The sequence below is a fragment of the Gymnoscopelus braueri genome (genome assembly GCF_963280865.1).
Source record: "Gymnoscopelus braueri genome assembly, chromosome: 3".
Taxonomy (NCBI): Eukaryota; Metazoa; Chordata; class Actinopteri; order Myctophiformes; family Myctophidae; genus Gymnoscopelus; species Gymnoscopelus braueri.
The window spans coordinates 21,900,444-21,917,943 of record NC_137612.1 but is presented as its reverse complement, the minus strand read 5'-3'; the positions used below and the strand labels follow the sequence as shown (position 1 = coordinate 21,917,943).

The window sequence follows — 17,500 nt, the reverse complement described above, 5'->3', positions numbered from 1 at the left end:
CTGATCCATACCAAGGTACTGTCTCAGAAAGCCAGCACACACACTGGGAGCCCTTCATGCCAGGTTAAAGACCAGGCCTATTGACAGATCTTTGTAATTGGGACTGAGTCTGAGGCCTGAATCTGTCAGAGGCAGCTTTCCATTCTGGGTAGGCAACGCTATGGCTAATCAGCTTCATCGTGTTGTTTCACACAGGCCAGTGGAAAGAATGTGAGGGTTGGTGCACTTATCCCATTAAAACCGGGAAAGCATCTGTGTCATTTTAGATTTCAGCTATATATGTATATATGTGATTTAAAAAAAATAGCAGATATACAAGCATGTCACTTCGTGCCACGCTATGAACTTCGTAAAATCGTGAAAATGTGTGCAAATCTAAATATATATATATATATATATTTTTAACTCAAATCTTTGCTTCTAGGGGTCCCTGGAACACAATATTTTCAGATGGGGGTCGAGTCGGCGGCCAAATACGTATAATTTTGGGGGGCTTTGACATGACAAAGGTTTGAGCACCACTGATATAGCAACATTTTTTATTTAAATTTAGAATACATTTGTAGAATCGGCCTCAGATCTTCATGGGTTAAGACTTAAGAGCAATACAAGACTAATTATCTTAGCACCTACATAACTAGCTGTATAGGGTTAGCTATTCTGGCTGCTAACCCCCAGCAGTAGTTGTTGAATTTAAACATGTCTGAGTAACATCATGAGAGTGTGTTTATGTGCTCTCACAGTCAGCTTCTCTCAGAGGTAAGGAGCGGTTCCAAGGAAAAACGTTTGGGAGCCACTTCTCTAATCTAGACAATCTTTTTTCTCTAAACTTAATAACCAAACTATTAATAATGATACAGCGCCTATTTCTCAGCATTTTTATATTTGACTGTTTAGGTGGAATAAGAGAAAGCTGCCATGTTCCTTTTCCTAATAGGTTCATCGTCCTGTGTGGAACACATAAGTGTGAAGGACATAGGAATGGACATTCAAACCAACAGATGGATGGTGGCTGAACCATAGTCCCCTCCCCATAATTCCATTGAGTGGGGAACAAAATGAGTATCCCTGAGACATCTGTAATTAATTATTATTAATATTATTATTATTTTTACCTCAAATGGTTTCACTGGAAACAATCTGGATTTCAGCCCCTTCACAGCAATTAGACTGGTTCTAAATGGCATTTGTGTAAACAGTAAACACTGATTCCAAAATTTAAATCCTAATGTTATTAGATTGTAATTACTTCTCAGCCGTTAGGCCAAATTATTCAAAACTAAAAACTAAATCACTTAACACACTGGGAACATACGTAAGTGTTTTAGAAACAAAACTAGTAATGAACAAGTCAATGACCCATGTCACTACAATGTCATATTTTGCAAGTGTAGTATTAGTTCAGATCAGATCGAAACATTTGTGCCAGGTACAACAACCCCCAAGGCCATTGGTTGGATTATAAACCCACGGTGGCATGACAATAAGCAAGCAGCTATCGTTGTCAAATAGTATACTGACAGTATAAATTAACAATCTTTCATCACAGCAACCGTGTAGAAAATGTGTTAACATGGAGTGGAGGCTAATTAGTGTAAGTGTGAGATGATTAACAGAAAGCCATTGAGAAACAATCACTTATCCATTCTTTAATGCTGAAGAGGTCATTTGGCAGTAAATCTACTTCAACAACAAAGGAAAAGTATGGTGAACCAACTGGTGTTGTCAGGTGGAGCAGGCCAGTTTGGGTCAGTGAGGATATTCTAACCAGAGGTGGTGACCCTAGTCACATTAAGCAACATGACCCCTGATCTCTCTGACAGGCCACTAGCTTGATAAATCAGCCTGAGGAATGCTGGGTAATAATACCTAAATAGATTGAGCAACTTTTGGAGGGAAAAACACATTGCAGGCTAACATTTCCAACAAGGTGCTTTGTAGTTCACCTGATTACAGGCCATGTAGCCTATTGTAAAGGTAGAATGGGAATATATAGTAGAATAGAATAGAATAACATCTGGATAGTGCACAAATTATTTCTTTTTCTAGTATGCTTTTCACACACACACACACACACACACACGCACGCACGCACACACGCACACGCACACGCACACGCACACACACAAATACAGTCCACTTTTCTTACCGCTGTTGAGAGTCTTGAAGCCAGTGTCATCTCCAGGTTGCCTTTGAGCCCCAGTAGTGCTGGAACCAGTATGAAGACCTCGGTCACATCTGTAAACACCCTCCAGTACTGCAACGCAAACCATCACACAACTGTCAGTAACACAGCAAGAACTGATTCTTGAATCATGTGTAAATGGTTAGGAACCAAGTGGACCTGTATGGGTCTGTAACTCAGTGAGTGTATGAAACCAAATGGACACTTACAGGTCCATTGAGTAGATTGGGGTCCCAGAGTTGAAAATAAAACAAATCAAATGGGGGTCCATAGCCTAAAGCCTATCAAACAGGGGGTCCTTGAAATTAAAGAGGTTGAGAATGACTGACTTGGATATATACCGCCTTGTTGAAACATCATAATGTTCACAGAGGTACAGGACAGTGCCACCTTCGCAACACCAGAGAAAAAGCCTGTTTTAAAAGGAAACTTCATATAAATAAACAATAACATATTTTCTTACATACCAGATTGATAGTGCTATTTTTTATCTGTTGTACCCCTAATGGTATCTCTTTTTATGTAATACTCGACTTTTGTAAAATGTATTCTTTTGTTGCTGTTTTTAGTATTTCTTTGTAATACACTGTGATACTTTATATATTTTTATATTGTATGTATTTTAATGTCTTGGACCCCAGGAAGATCAGGATCAGTTTAAATAAACAAATATACAAACCTACATAGATTTGTGTAGTCAGTCTCACTCTGTCTCGCCTTTTGCCCGTTCTATATTGATTGAGTTCAGAGGTGAAACCTGTGTGTTCGATGGGGTTGTATGATAGTGTGTCTCTATTGACTGTCTATGTATCACATCTCTTAACAGGGACAAGGTCACTGACTTTGTGGTACAATGATCGATCATGGTCCTCCTCTGTGCCTCCCCCTCCACTTAGTTTATCCACTTTACACACAATAAAATCCAGTTTAACTGAGAGAATTGACCCATAACTGCACGTTTTTATGCAGAATCCTCGGCCTCAGGGTGTATTAGCGTAAATACAATCACTGTACCTACTTTGACCATCCGCTACCTCAGCATAAAACACACACACATGCACACACAAGAGCTAATGACAAACACCCAGAGACAAAGTCGGCCAAGAGCTAGCTAAGCTAAATATGAAGATAAAAGAGTGGAATGGTGCAGAAAAAAAAAAAAAAAACTTTTGACACGTGTAAGAGCACACATGTACTGTATGCTGACACACACACACACACACACACGCATGCGTGACGCGCACACACACACACACACACACACACACACACACACACACACACACACACACACACACACACACACCAACACACACACACACACACACACACACACACACACACACACACACACACACACACACACACACACACACACACACACACACACACACACACACACACACACCCACACACACACACTGGCATGGTGGATGTAGCCAATATATTTGGAGTAAGATTGATTCTAATCACGTTTACACAAGTCTTGGTGATGCTTTTTCTTTTCTTTTTTCCCCCGTTTTTTATATTAGCTGTCCCTCGATGCCCTCTCTGTCTGGCCGTTGTCCAGCCCTTGAGTGTCTCTCTGACTCTGATTGGGCAGGGGAATGTGGTGAAGTGCCTCTCTGCCGAGTCTCCATTAGAGCCTCATGCGGCAGCGGAGGTCTCGTGGTTCATGGTGGCCAATGAATGCTGAGACTGAGGGATAAACCCATCGATCCATCTCCAGTAAAAGTGCTTATCTTTGGAGCTTATCCCACAGGCCCACTGGGCACTTAATGTCCAGTCGGCCCAAAACTAAATCAATAATCACGGAGTCTCCAAAAGGAGAAGGGATGGGGATGGAAGGGGAGGGGAGGGAGGAGAAGGAGGAGAGGAGAGGAAGAAGATGAGAGGAGAGGGGAAAAGCCAGTTTGTGTGACACATTTCAGAGCTTTGAATGGGCAATTATTTCAACTTAACTGTGAGGCTCTCTGAGGCATTTGCAGAGATAATAGGTGTCGTCTACAGAAGGTGAGGTAACAGTAGGAGTGGTAGCGAGAACTCAAGTGTGGATAAAACCATCCCAGTTTGTTCCTTCCTGTCAGCAGGCCAACCAGAGCTCCTTTCAAGCTGCCAGCTCCACAGAGACCTCTGAGCCCTGTCTCCCTGCTCCCTGCCAACCCAGCAGCTTGTGAGCACCTCTCTCAGCACTGCTTGCCCCAAAAGCGCTGCTCTCTGCTTTCAGGGCCCCTTGCTCAATTTCAAGTTCTCTCTCTCGCTCTCTCTCCCTCCTCTCACTCTCTCTCCTAACACCCCCACAGACCCCTGCAGTGATATATGTTGTTGTCTCCATGGAACATTGGCCCCCAGCCAAACAAACTCTCCCTCTCTCTCTCTCAGCCCTTTAGCTGCCTCCCTGGTTCTGGGAACTCCACTGGACTGTCCCAGTATCTCCGTCTACAGGTCTATGCACTCTCTGGTATGCGGCCTGGCAGGCTCACGTTGCCCGCTTGGGTAACATGGTCCTTTTTGCTCACCCTATACAGAGCACTGTATATACTGTACATGGATAGTACACCGAGTGCGCAGGCACATGGTGTCAATGCAAAGAGGGCAACGTCACAACAACGACATCAGAGTAGCGCATTTCCTTCTGCCGGTATGCAGCAGAGGGCACGTGTAACGAGCACTGTGTCATGGGACGTGGGCGCCCCAGGCAGGGTCAGACTGGAAGGAAAGACCCGACCTCCACCAGCATTTAACTCAAAGGATGCTGGACAGAGTCAAGAATAGCAGGCTAGCATGCTAATCCTTTCAAAATCAGTCAGACACTAACCAGCTAGCTGTCAGGACCATGTGATCTGACAGGATCCCGCATCATTAACTGACTGATAAGCCTGTAGAATGTGTAAATTGAAACTAATGAGTTATGGGATTCGTAGGAATTGTATTCTTGGTTATGGCTATGAGCAAAATTCTGAAATTCTATGTCCTTGAGAGGGGGTTGAATTTGGGTTTCTCTCATGTCTTAATTACACAGATCTGTGAACAGATCCAGGTCATATCTTATTTCAGAACAACACAATCAGCAAGCAAGCAAATAGTTGCCACATACTGCAGTCATTGTTGATTATACTCATATCATCAAGCTACTTCATTTGTTTTATGACGCTATCAACCAGGAAACAGACGAGTCCTGCAATACATGGAAGGAAAATGGCCACCAGACGGTGACAAAAAATGCCCACAATTGAATGTGGTCAGAGTTAGACTCCCCTGTCAAAAGAGAAAGCAGAGGTCGGAAGCCAGGGGTGAGTAAGTGGATGATGAGTTGATGACCGTAACCCACGCTCATGGTTTCACTGTGGCTCCTGTGAAAACAGGCTACTGGATGTGGTCGAACCCAAAATGGTGTCTGGTGGGCGGAGAGGGCTTCGCTGGTGTGAGGAGCTTTGTGTTGATTGTGTTTTCCTGTTTACTGTCTGCACGTATTTTTAGACTGTTTGTCTGTTTTTGAGGACATTTGTGTGTTCCACTTCTTCACTTTAGTTTGGCGTTCAGAATGTCTACTGACACCACATCGTGGGAGAAACCACTAGACTCTGTGGCAGACAGGCAAGTCTGGCTGAAAGGAACACAGGTGGCAACAATCCCATTCAGTGATTTACAGCAGTAGTTCTCAAACTTTTTCATGTCAAGGACCATCAAATTAATAGGTATCAGGCTGCAGACCCCCATCAGAAAATACAAGATTTGTTTTAAAAACATTTTATTTGATTTTTATGATGTACAGTTTCAAATATCTGATGTATACAGGGTTAAAATCGTTAAACTTATTTGGATGCTGTATTAACTCATTTTGCTAGGGACCCCCTGGAACGCCCTCAAGGGCTCCTGCGGGTCCCCTGACATCACTCAGGGATTAAAGGAAAAACTATTAAATTAAATCTCACAACTGAAAAAAATATTAGTGAAATAGTGTGAAAGCAGTCCTCCACACTAGTGCTGTGTTTCCTAAACAATTAGCACAAATGTAGAATTATGATGTTAGGGTATTATCATTCTAAAAATGTTCTTGTTGTTCTACATACAGTTGATCAGTTGAAGCTATGTTTTACGGAAGATACTTCTGAACATGTATTCCTAGTTTCTAATACTAATAATTCTAAAACTTTCATTTTATTTAAGTCATGGCGACTGAGAACTTTAATCCATGCCCCACTTTGAGAACCACTGATTTACGGAAGTGGGGGTTTCCAGGGGGTCCTTGGGGGGGTTCCAGGGGGTCCCCAGTAAAATGTGTTAATACATCACAATAACTTTAACCACTTTATCCATTTATACGTTGGCTATTAAAAAATTGCTGATGTATAAGCTCGCAGCACGGCACAAATTTTTTAAGATTAAAAAAAATCTTTCAAGTATTGGAAATTTTTGAATCATTTAGTTTTTTTTTTTAACACAAACCTTCTCTTCGGGGGGTCCCTGGCACAACACATTTTCAGATGGAGGTCCGCAGCTAAATACACATCAATTTAGGGGTCCTTGACATGAATAGGTTTGAGAACCACTGATTTACGGTACATGCTTTCCTGCATTCTTTGTTTTCCAATTTATCTGTCTGAAGGAATGGAATGTGCATGATATGGTCTGATAATGTGCCTATAGCAGTTATCAATGACCAAAGAGTGACCTGTCCGACACTTGAAAAACAGACGGTGGTCACTGTGTGTGTGTGTGACCTTTGCTTGGACTGAGCTGGTATCCCCGTGAGTCCTGATCTTCTGACCTGGTGGCGTCACTGGCGTGTGTGCGTGACAGTTTTAGGTCACCCTGCTGCCATGCAGGTCAGTTAGCTGCCCTACACAAGACCATGCACTCCTTCGTTTCACTCTTGGCGGCCTAGAAGGTGTGTGTGTGTGTGTGTGTGTGTGTGTGTGTGTGTGTGTGTGTGTGTGTGTGTGTGTGTGTATTAGAGAGGGAAAGTAGCTGATGTTTAGAGGTCACATTTCACAGAAGCCACACAGAGAATGGGGCAGAGATCCAAGTCATGCACCGATCCTAACTTACGTAACCAGACTAGATCGACACATTAACTGCATGCACTTTACAGTGGCTAACTAGTCTGACTGCATAGTACAATGTGAACGAACGTAAGAGTGAACGGTAACACTTACTTAAAGGTTTGGGTCTATAATGCACTATAATCGCATTTATAATGCTTTATAATGCACTTATTAGGCATTATAACACTCGTTATCAATGTTTATAATCATGTATGACAACTTATAACAACGTTTAAAGCGTATTATGAGTGCTGGTCATAATGCATTATAAGCTCAGTGGAATAGCACATTATAACTACCATGACTTAGTCAGTTATAAAGTGTCTTTGTTATCCAGAATTATAATTTCAACATTTATAAGTTTATTTATTTATAGTGTTATGAAGCATTATAATGCATTATAGACCCAACCTTTAAGCAAAGTGTTACCTGGTAGTTATAATGGGCAGTTCCACTGAGTTTATAATGCATTATGACCAGCACTTAAAATTTATATCATTATAAGTTATAGTACTTCATAAATCTGGTTATAAATGTTATGCATAATTATAAACATTTAAGTGCATTATAATGCAAAGCATTAGACCCAACCTTAATAAAAAGTCTTACCGAGTGAACTACATGGAGCAGGGCACGGAGGGAGCGAGACAGAGAGAGAGGGGGGGAGAGAGAGAGAGAGAGAGAGAGAGACAGAGAGAGAGAGAGAGAGAGAGAGAGAGAGAGAGAGAGAGAGAGAGAGAGAGAGAGAGAGAGAGAGAGAGAGAGAGAGAGAGAGAGAGAGAGGAGAGAGAGAGAGAGAGAGAGAGAGAGAGAACACAATCATTTTAAGTATACTCAAACTGCATATATTCTACTGCAATTCACCAGAAAAATCAATCCAGAGTATACTGGGATCAAGTCGCTTTACAGGTTGCTGATCCTGTCTGGGTCTAGAGCATATCCGGAAACGGTGTGGGCATGTGCGCATACGGAAAGCGGGCTCTAACACGATGATTAATTTGGAATGAATCTGCAGGTACTGCACAAAGCCTGGTGATGCATGCATAATCAAGACTGACTGTCGATTCAAAAAAGATAACATACATAACATCATCATTCCACAATCTTTGTGCTTTATCTTTGAGTGCAGATCCCTTATCTTTACAAGTGTTTGTATCTTTATATTTGTCACAAGGTTTTGATCATACCTAAAGAGATCTGAGGGGGGAAATGAAGTGGAAATTGGGATGATTCAAGATTTACAAGTAAGATTGTTTTTTATCTTACATTTAATTCTAATGGTTTTGACTTAGTCTTTTATTTTGCCTTCTCTTTTATTTCTATTTATTTCATTTATCAAATTTTATCCATTTGATTATTTATGTATTGTTGGATTGGACAGCAATGACATGGCCCTCTCCACTCTCGATGTCGTCAATATCTGACTGACTCACCTTTGAAGGAATGAGACAATCCGTCATTTTGGAATGCAGAGAAACCACAAAGTTGTTGTTGCCCCGCATTGAGGGAGCGAGAGAGAACTTTAGACCAAAAACCTCTGCATTCCTGGTTAGTGAGCAGACTATACCTAACTTGGCCATAATATAGGCTTTGACACCATGTTGCGTTTTACTTTTTTGCTAGTACACTACCATTCTAGGTGCTCAGTTCTAAGTACGTAATCCCCCCCCTTTTCTTTCCTCCGTTCCTCTGCCCTTCTCCTCCCCTGTTCTGAGTTCCTGGGGTAGCTGCACCATGCTGGCATCAGAATGGGCAGTGTGTGTGCCAGCGCCTGGTTTCCTGGCAACCAGACACCTCTAGCTTTATCTCCACCAGATCCCTGACCATAATGAAATATACGAGTTGTCAGCCCGCAATGCCACTGCTACAGTACACACACACACACACACACACACACACACACACACACACACACACACACACACACACACACACACACACACACACAGCACACACACAGCACACACACAGCACACCACACAGAGAAGGAGAGCAAGTATGTCAAGTCAACAGGAAAGAAGGAAGGGGAGTAATTATAACTTGAGTTTGATTCTTTTCTGGGCAGCTGTGTGGACCCAGCAGTCTTGTGACTGCATGCTGTTCAGCTGCTCCATAGTAATAAACACAAGACGAAGACATGGGATTCTAGTCTACTCTGCTCTAACCGACGCTAACCTTTCCCCCACTCTATTCTATTCTATTTTACTCATTTCTACTCCTACACCAACATAATGTACACTATTGTGCCACTGCCAACTGCCCCATTGAGCAATCAGTCATTTTACATGAACGGATGAATGAATGATTTCTTATAATAATTAGAGCAATCAATGAGTATGCACTTGATGTGTTGCAATGGGTAGCATCTACCTGTTTGATGCATACAGTACGTAGGCCTCTATCTAAGGAGGTACGGTAAGTTACATTGATCAGTATATGGCCCTTATGGTGGTCTATGTGAAGTTGTGAACCAACGTGTCAGTGTGGATGGTGGAGAGAAAAGATGTTATACAGTTGTAAATATCCAGTGTGTGATGAGTTCCCCTTCCGCCCACCCTCACCACCGGCAGGAGATAAAATAGGCCCACAGCAACATGACTGACACATGCTTCAGCAAACGGGGTGCAAAAGAAAAACCGGTTCATTCAGGCAATCCCAGATCCAGCCCCCTACATGCCTCATTACACTATACATGGGCTGTAGCATGAAGCACCAGTTGTGTTCACACTCACAGCATAGGTCAACTGTGACAAGAACTTAACAGTGGAACTTATGGGCAAAGGTTTTCAGAAACCCTCCTCATTACCGTAAATGCTTCTCAAAAGTCAACTTATAACACCAATGAGTTCACTGTATGTTTAGCTACACATTAATACCAACCATCTTTTCTAAGCTGACTGACTACATGGGGTGACTATGAGGTTATGAGAAAACAACATTAGTCAGTCTCTATGTCTACTACAAATAAAGCTGACATTTCTCACCTGTACAATGTCTAGAACCATGCCCGCTGCCACAGTCCCGAACCCAGCCAGCAGGAACGGAATCACTGCCTGCAGGCCGATGGTGAAGGACGTCTCCTTCAGTGTTGCTGGTGGTTCAGGGCTCCGGTCGGTGCTGGTGTCATCACTCTCATTGCTCTGGCTGGCGTTCTCCAGGAGAGCATCCTCTTCACGCTGACCTTTGGCATTGGCATTGCTGTCTATCACCACTATCTCCGATCGATCGTCATCCCCGTGTTCACTTGCTCTGTCCGGGAAGGAGGTGACCTCTGTGAGCTCGTACTCGCCTCCGGGTTCCTGTCTGACCTCCTCTGGGTCCTTGGCGAGGATGAGCGGGTGAACAGTGCCGTTGGAGTTGAGGAAGGTCGGCGTCAGAGGCACCCCCTCCTTCTTCATCTCAATTGCCCCAGAGGACATGTCGATGTCGGGGAGTTTCCGACCAAAGTACCATGCGGGGAGCCTTAACTGGGAAGTAACCTTGTCAGTAGACTTGATTTATCCCATTAAAGAGCGTTAGTGAGTGGCACCTGCGGTGTGGTGGTCACTATTAAGATGAAGTAATTCTAAGAGGAAACCCAACTCATCTAGCCGTGCGTCTGCAGGAGCAAGTGCGTGGCGCGTCTCCAGGCGCGACTGTGTTCCTGTCGGTGCTTGGGGAGCAGGACGAGTATGTTCTCCATTCACTTCAAGCTAATGGTAAACAGGCAAAAAGCAGAATAAAACGTTTGTAATATATGAGAAAAAGGAAAAAATGCTGCTGTTTGGGGACAAGCCAAAAGCAACCCCCTGAAAAAATACTTGATGGCTAGGCAATAGTCCTGGTCAAATCTTCTTTTGAATAGGCTGTTCTCTCCAGTGCAGGCTGATCATGCACACAGTTCTCTGATCATATCACACTGGATCTCTTTAGTCGGTGTACCGGGGAAGGGACACTGGGACAGGCTCACCTTACAGCACGTGGTGGTCACTGGGAGGGTCCTTTCGGTGATATATTTAAAGGTCTGCAGAGCACAGCTCAGATTGAGTTACTGAAAGTAGCCTACCTCTCCAATCAAGAGCCCTGTCACCTGCAAGAGAAGAGATTTATACATTTCAGCACATCTTTTCTGCTATCTCAAACAGGCCTATCAATCACTTCAGAGGAACTAAGATTGTCTTATCTTTAAGAACATCGATCACACTAGGCCTAGAGTGTCATCACATTTTTCACTTGCAGCAGAGAAGACTAGCTACTTTTCGATGAAGTTAAGTAGTTTAAGTTCAATAATCAGCCAGTTTAACGCACTGAGAGGGTATTGATTGGTTGATTTATGTGCACCCAAAAAGCATACATGACCATTGTAGGGTAGCTATCCATAATTTCAAAAACATTCAATGAAACGTTTCTTTCTTTTAACTTATGTTAACACGACAATCATTAGGTTTGATTGATTGATTGAATACTTTATTAGAAGTTTGCAACAAAAAAAAACACAGGAAAGTACAGTTTCAATACAAGGTCTGCTAAGAGGATTTTAAACCCAAGAAAGCCTAGGGCTTGTTTCCATTGAGGTTAAGTTTTATTTGGTGCACATTGTTGCTCTAAAGCTATAACCAGGGCATCATCCCGTCATCCAAACAGGTGTCTTTACCGAGCTTTTCAAAGGGGTAGGCCTATAAGGAGTGACCTCATGGCTCATGTGCGTTTGAAACATTTTTTTTTTAAAAATCTATTACCAAACATGCGATTTCCTTTCAGCTACAAATATGTTGCCATTAAATGCTGTGTACATCCTATCCCCGCATGTTACGACATCCATCCTGCAGAGGATACGCTGCATAACGTCAGTGAGTCCCCCACTAAAACTAAAACAATCCTCTCTGTTTAGTAGTCTGGACCAACACTACCGAACCCAACATGGCAAACTAAGGCGTAAATTAGTGCTCCTCATGGCTGAATAGAGGAGCCCTCCTATTCTACTGCTCATTTCTTCTTCAGCACAAGGCTATATGTCATTGCCACCGGGCTACTGCACCTTATAATAATGCGAGCGAACATTCTGTTACTTGTGTACAGTGTAACCAATTTGTTGCCGTTGTTTATTGGACATTTCGAATGCTTTTTTCAAATCAGGCAGTCAGTGGCTGTTGAGCCTTAAACTGATCAATCCCGTTAGATGAGGCATGCCGCATGTGTAACATCACCTAAAACCGGCTGATCCCGTCATCCCGGGCTATTATAGGTCAGTGGGTAAATCATTCCGCTATATATGACAATGAATGCACTGGTCACAGCTGGAGGCTACAGTCTAACTATAGGCTATATATGTCAAGAAAAACATCAGAATATTTACCTTTCAAGAAGAGAGGACAGGAGCCAGCAGATCGTTCTTCCACCCACTAGCACTGTGTCGTGGTTAAGGCGTGGGCACCGGTGTGCACGCAGCCTTATATGTACTGTAACCTAACGGCCCGCACCGCGTTTAATCGTTAACCCTGCGCGGTTAAGGCTGTCACTACCGACCCCTCACATTGTTCCATTTACCCCGCCGGCGGCTGCAGGCGCGTCTAGATCAGGCATTCAGTTCAGTGACGGCAGGAGCAGGAAGGAACAAGGCGGGTTCTCCACACACTCTCTGCTGTACGATGGAGAGAATGAGACCCCCTGCGCACACAAGCTCTGCTCGCCCCCCCCCTCCTTCTGCCCACTCAGTGTCCGTGTGGAAAGTTGCACCCATGAGGTGCCAGTCTCCACACAAGTCTACTAATTTACTAAACGGAAAATGTTAAGTTTTAATTTAACAATAGCCTACATCCTCGAACAGAATGATTAGACTCTTGTGGGCAAGGTAACTACTGGAGTGGAGCGGCTTTGGTCACTTATCCACCAAAAGATACACTTACCCGCCCCCCCCCCCCCCCCCCCACCCCACAGCCCCCTCCCGAAAAGAAAAGAAAAGAAACCTTACATAAGAGATTGTTCAGCAATGACATGAGATTGTTCAGCAATGACATTAGTCGTGTTTATATAAACAAACCAGAAAGAGGGAGAGGTGAGAGGCATACACTGTAAAATCCTCTAAAAGACAATATAGTGTTCATTTGTCCATTTGTAACTCTCAGAGTTACACTGAGGATTTTACACAGGCAGATAATAGGCGGAAATAGACAGTAACATAGGCCATGCTACCCTGCTCCTGTGAGAGGTATAGAGATCTCCAGAGTGCCTGATACTGTGCTGTGTCGCAGAGATCAGAGGTCTCCATGGTGCCCCTTGACACCTCAGCTCCATCACGCCACGCTTGGTCTGGTTAGCAAAATAAGTGGCTGGTGAGGTGAAGGAGGCTACGCAGCCAAACATCCAGTAATTGCAGAGGGGAAGAAAAACCCCATTGCAAGTCTCTATATATCATGCCAGGGTGGCTTACGGTCTGTGAGAGTGTGTATTTGGAATGCGAGTTTTGCACCATTATGGTTTTGCGTGCACACTTGTGGGTGTACAGGAAGTTATATCTTTTGTTCGTCTCTTTTGCTCCTATGAGAACTCTAGTGAGGTCTCCAGAGTGCATATATTGACCATAGTGCTAGAGTACTCAATTGTTACTTCAATTGTAATTTGGTGACTGTAATTCATATCCATCAAAGCTAACATCTGAGCATTGCTGTTGCTGAGGGATAACCTTCCTTACAGCCTAGATAGGCTTCCTTGCTGTCCCAGCAGGGCCAAACAGTTTTGACTGAATATTCTCATATAGTCAACTGCTCCCAGTCCCTTTATCCAGAAAGGTTTGTCCTGTCTCGACCTTAACCGGAACCATTGAATAAAGCTACTACTGTGTTAGTGTATTATCTAACCTCTCATCTGTAAAACAAATTAGGCTTTTCATTTGTTTATACAAAATAATTCCAACTATATGTGATCTATTGTAAATCACTGCACTTTTACTGTGTGATGGCAGTGGCACAAGGCTGCAGGACAGAGAGGATGTGTTTGAGCCTCTGTGGGCTGTATTTGTCCTGAGGCTATCTGAGGACCTGACCTCCCTCTCTGTTGTTCATAGCCACATTAACGCTCTCTCTCTCTCCCTCTCTCTCTCTCTCGCACGCACGCACGCACACACACACACACACACACACACACACACACACACACACACACACAGAAACGTTGAACAGATACGAATGTCAAGGTGAGGATTAATTCCAGGATACATTAATTATACTGTACCTATCTCTCTCTCCCTCTCCCTCTCTCCTTCTCTCCATCTCCCTCCAGGCAACTTCAGTTTATCTGTACAGTAGTACTTATTTTGTCGGTGATATTGTCTCTTTCTCTCTCTCTGACAACGCGTCACTTCAGCTTGTAGATTGCCAGTAACTGTGTTCAGAGTACTTGGAGGCCATGCCAGTCTATGGTGTCAGTACTATGACACCAGCGCTGTGATGTCAGCACTGTGATGTCAGAGCGGCTTCCAACAACACCAGGTCCTCCACTCCTCCACATAGGCTAATCAATGCAGAATAATGTTCACCACTGCGTCTCCAGACTCTTTCATGCCTGTCACATGTGCCCGGCGTGAACCTGCTCTCATCTGTGAAGAGAACGGGGCACTAATGGTGGACCTGCCAATTCTGGTGTTCTCTGGTGAATGCCAATCGAGCTGAGCTGTGCGCACAGGTCCCACTATGGGCACTCATGCACTCATGCCATCCTGTTTCTGACAGAATCATGCACAACAGTAGGTCATTTTGTAGGGGTCTGGCAGTACTCCCCCTGTTCCTCCTCGCACAAAGAAGCAGATACAGTTCCTGCTGCTGGGTTGATGCCCTTCTACAGCCTTGTCCAGCTATCCTTGTGTAACGGACGGTCTTCTGGTATCCCCTCCATACTCTTAAGACTGTGCAGGGAGACAAAGCAAACCATCTTGAAACCGCATGGATATGCCATCCTGAAGGAGCTTAGCTATCAGCAGTGACAAAGACACTAGCAGAACACCAAAATAAAGAGAGAACAATTGTCTTTGGCCACCGCACCAAACCATTCTCTTTTTGGGGGTTGTTTTGCCTTTGCCTCTCCATTGGACCTGTTGCTACTTTCATTTGCACCAAAGCAGGTGAAATGGACCCCTTGTGCTTCCTACATTGGACAAATGATATTCCTCAAGTTTATATCTACTGTGTCTACACTTCAACTGTCAAGATATGCCATTTACACCTTAGTTATGAGTTTTGCCCTCACCCTTGATTGTGACCAATTTCGTTTGGCCGTTACTACACAAAAGTTCATCAGCGCACTGATAATTCCCTCCAAGTTTCATGACAATCCGCTCACCAATGTTTGATTTTGGTGCTGGTTGTGACATTGGCATTTCACCTTTGACCTTATTGACCAAAAAGTTATCTCTTCAACTAAGGCAGTCTACTTGTCATTACCATCAAATATTATGAAAAATACAATATATACATAATTTGATGTCATTGTGTGCTGTCACAAGTGCCAAAGGATTACATTACTTGCTCCATCTTGCATGATGAATCCAACACATCAAACCTCTTCTTTCAGAGTCTCTTTGTTCCTGAGATGACCTCTTATGTCCTTTTGACCTTGATCTTGATTGTGACCTTGACCTTTGGACCATTTCAACACAAAGGTTAATCATGTCTTCAGAACAGTAACTTAACTTCTTAAGCCATTCATACTTCTTTGTATGACAAATGGTGAAAATAGCAAATATAGCTCACAACGAGTAAGGATAAGGATAATTCCTTTAAAGTTTAACAGGTCCGTCCATGAAAGTCCTTGCGGTCTTGTTTCCAATGAGGGCCTGTGAGCAAGTAGGGGTTAAAAGTCTTGCTCAGGGACATATTTCTTTTCATTGACACATTTACTGGCCTGGCCTGGAATCGTACCTGGGGCAACCAGGACCTCTGGCTCCCTAGGCGGGCTCACTAACCACTCAGCTATGGCCGCCCCCCAAAACTTGTAGCCCCCCTCTGGTCAAAGTCACAATGTGATGCGCTGTGAGCTTGTATTTTCACAATTTTTGTATTTAAAAAAATAACAAATTTGCAAATAGGGACGCCAGGACGCATGTGCTTAAATTGTTATATTGTGATATTATCAAACATTTCCCAATAGGAAATGCCAGTCTGACCAGAAGCAGGGGGTAAAACATTTCCCCACCGGCCATAGAAATGGGGTGTATCAAAAACAGAGGCATGGATTTACCCCCCACCCACCCCACCACCCAACTAATCAAACACTGGTTATAAAGGGAGAACAAATGGTGTCCTGTTATAATGTATCCAGCTGATGGCTGGTCCCCCCCCCACATGTCAACCACAGCCCTGTGGGAATGCACTGAATGGAAACTCACGGGTTCTCCTTAAGAGGATTGATGCGTTAAGAGGATTCATTGTTGGATTCCGTACACATGATGCAGCGCCTCATCCTGCTGATGTGCAGTATCATCATATGAGCGAATAATTAGCATTCCTTTGTAAAAGGCGTTTAATCACATGAAGCGAAAATAGCAGACCTACAAGGTGTGTTGTGAGCTTTTAGCAGCCTGGTCTCCAGTGTGCTTGTAGATCGGCTATTGTCGGTGAAGAGATTTGGTGTAGAGGGAAAAAAAGAAGGTGACCATAGACTGGGGGACAACAAAGTAAGGTGTCTACCCCCCCCCCCCCTCTCTCACAGACACACACGTACGCACGCACAGACAGACACACACATGCGCACGCACACACACACACACACACATGCACGTGAGGCCAGCGCCTCAATTCTTGAGGCGCTGGCCTCTAATAGACTGCAGAATGTGATCCGATCGATTCTTCCCAATCTACAGTGTCTTGATTCAACAGTAAAATGTAAAGTGTTACAAATTTGTGGCTTAACCTTATGGGTCAATGTCTTCTACACTCAGAGTTAACAGTAAAATATAAAGGTATGGGATATGTTTCAGGAGATGTGAGTTACTCTAAAAGGGGACCCATGGGGGAAAAAAAGTATTTTCACTTCGACACAATTCCACAAGAATAATGACTGCAAAGGAACATTATCATTTCTATTTAAATAAACAAACAAATGAAAAAAGAAAGGGGTGCTCGGAAGTTCAAAAAAGTTTAGCGAAGGTGCTCTTTGGTGGGGGACTGAAAACAAGGCACTGTTCTGGTGAAAAAAGTTAAAAAGCCTTTATTGATGTGGCTAGTTCATAATAGAAGTTGTTAAAAACTGGGATAAAACCCACACGTAGCGGCCAGCACAGCCTTCTTTTGTTTTT

At 43.5% G+C, this 17,500-nt stretch overlaps 1 protein-coding gene across 1 annotated transcript in view; it reads right to left on the bottom strand.

The window, feature by feature from the left end:
- The window catches only part of slc41a1 (solute carrier family 41 member 1), a 28,961-nt gene extending 16,186 nt beyond the window's left edge, over positions 1-12,775 (bottom strand). Inside the window, 4 exon segments of the mRNA XM_080423944.1 lie at positions 2,150-2,257; positions 10,218-10,662; positions 10,664-11,302; positions 12,569-12,775. Of these exon segments, the coding sequence (XP_080280070.1) occupies positions 2,150-2,257; positions 10,218-10,662; positions 10,664-10,686 (576 nt within the window). The 5' untranslated portion in view covers positions 10,687-11,302; positions 12,569-12,775.
- Positions 12,776-17,500: the final 4,725 nt, after the last annotated feature.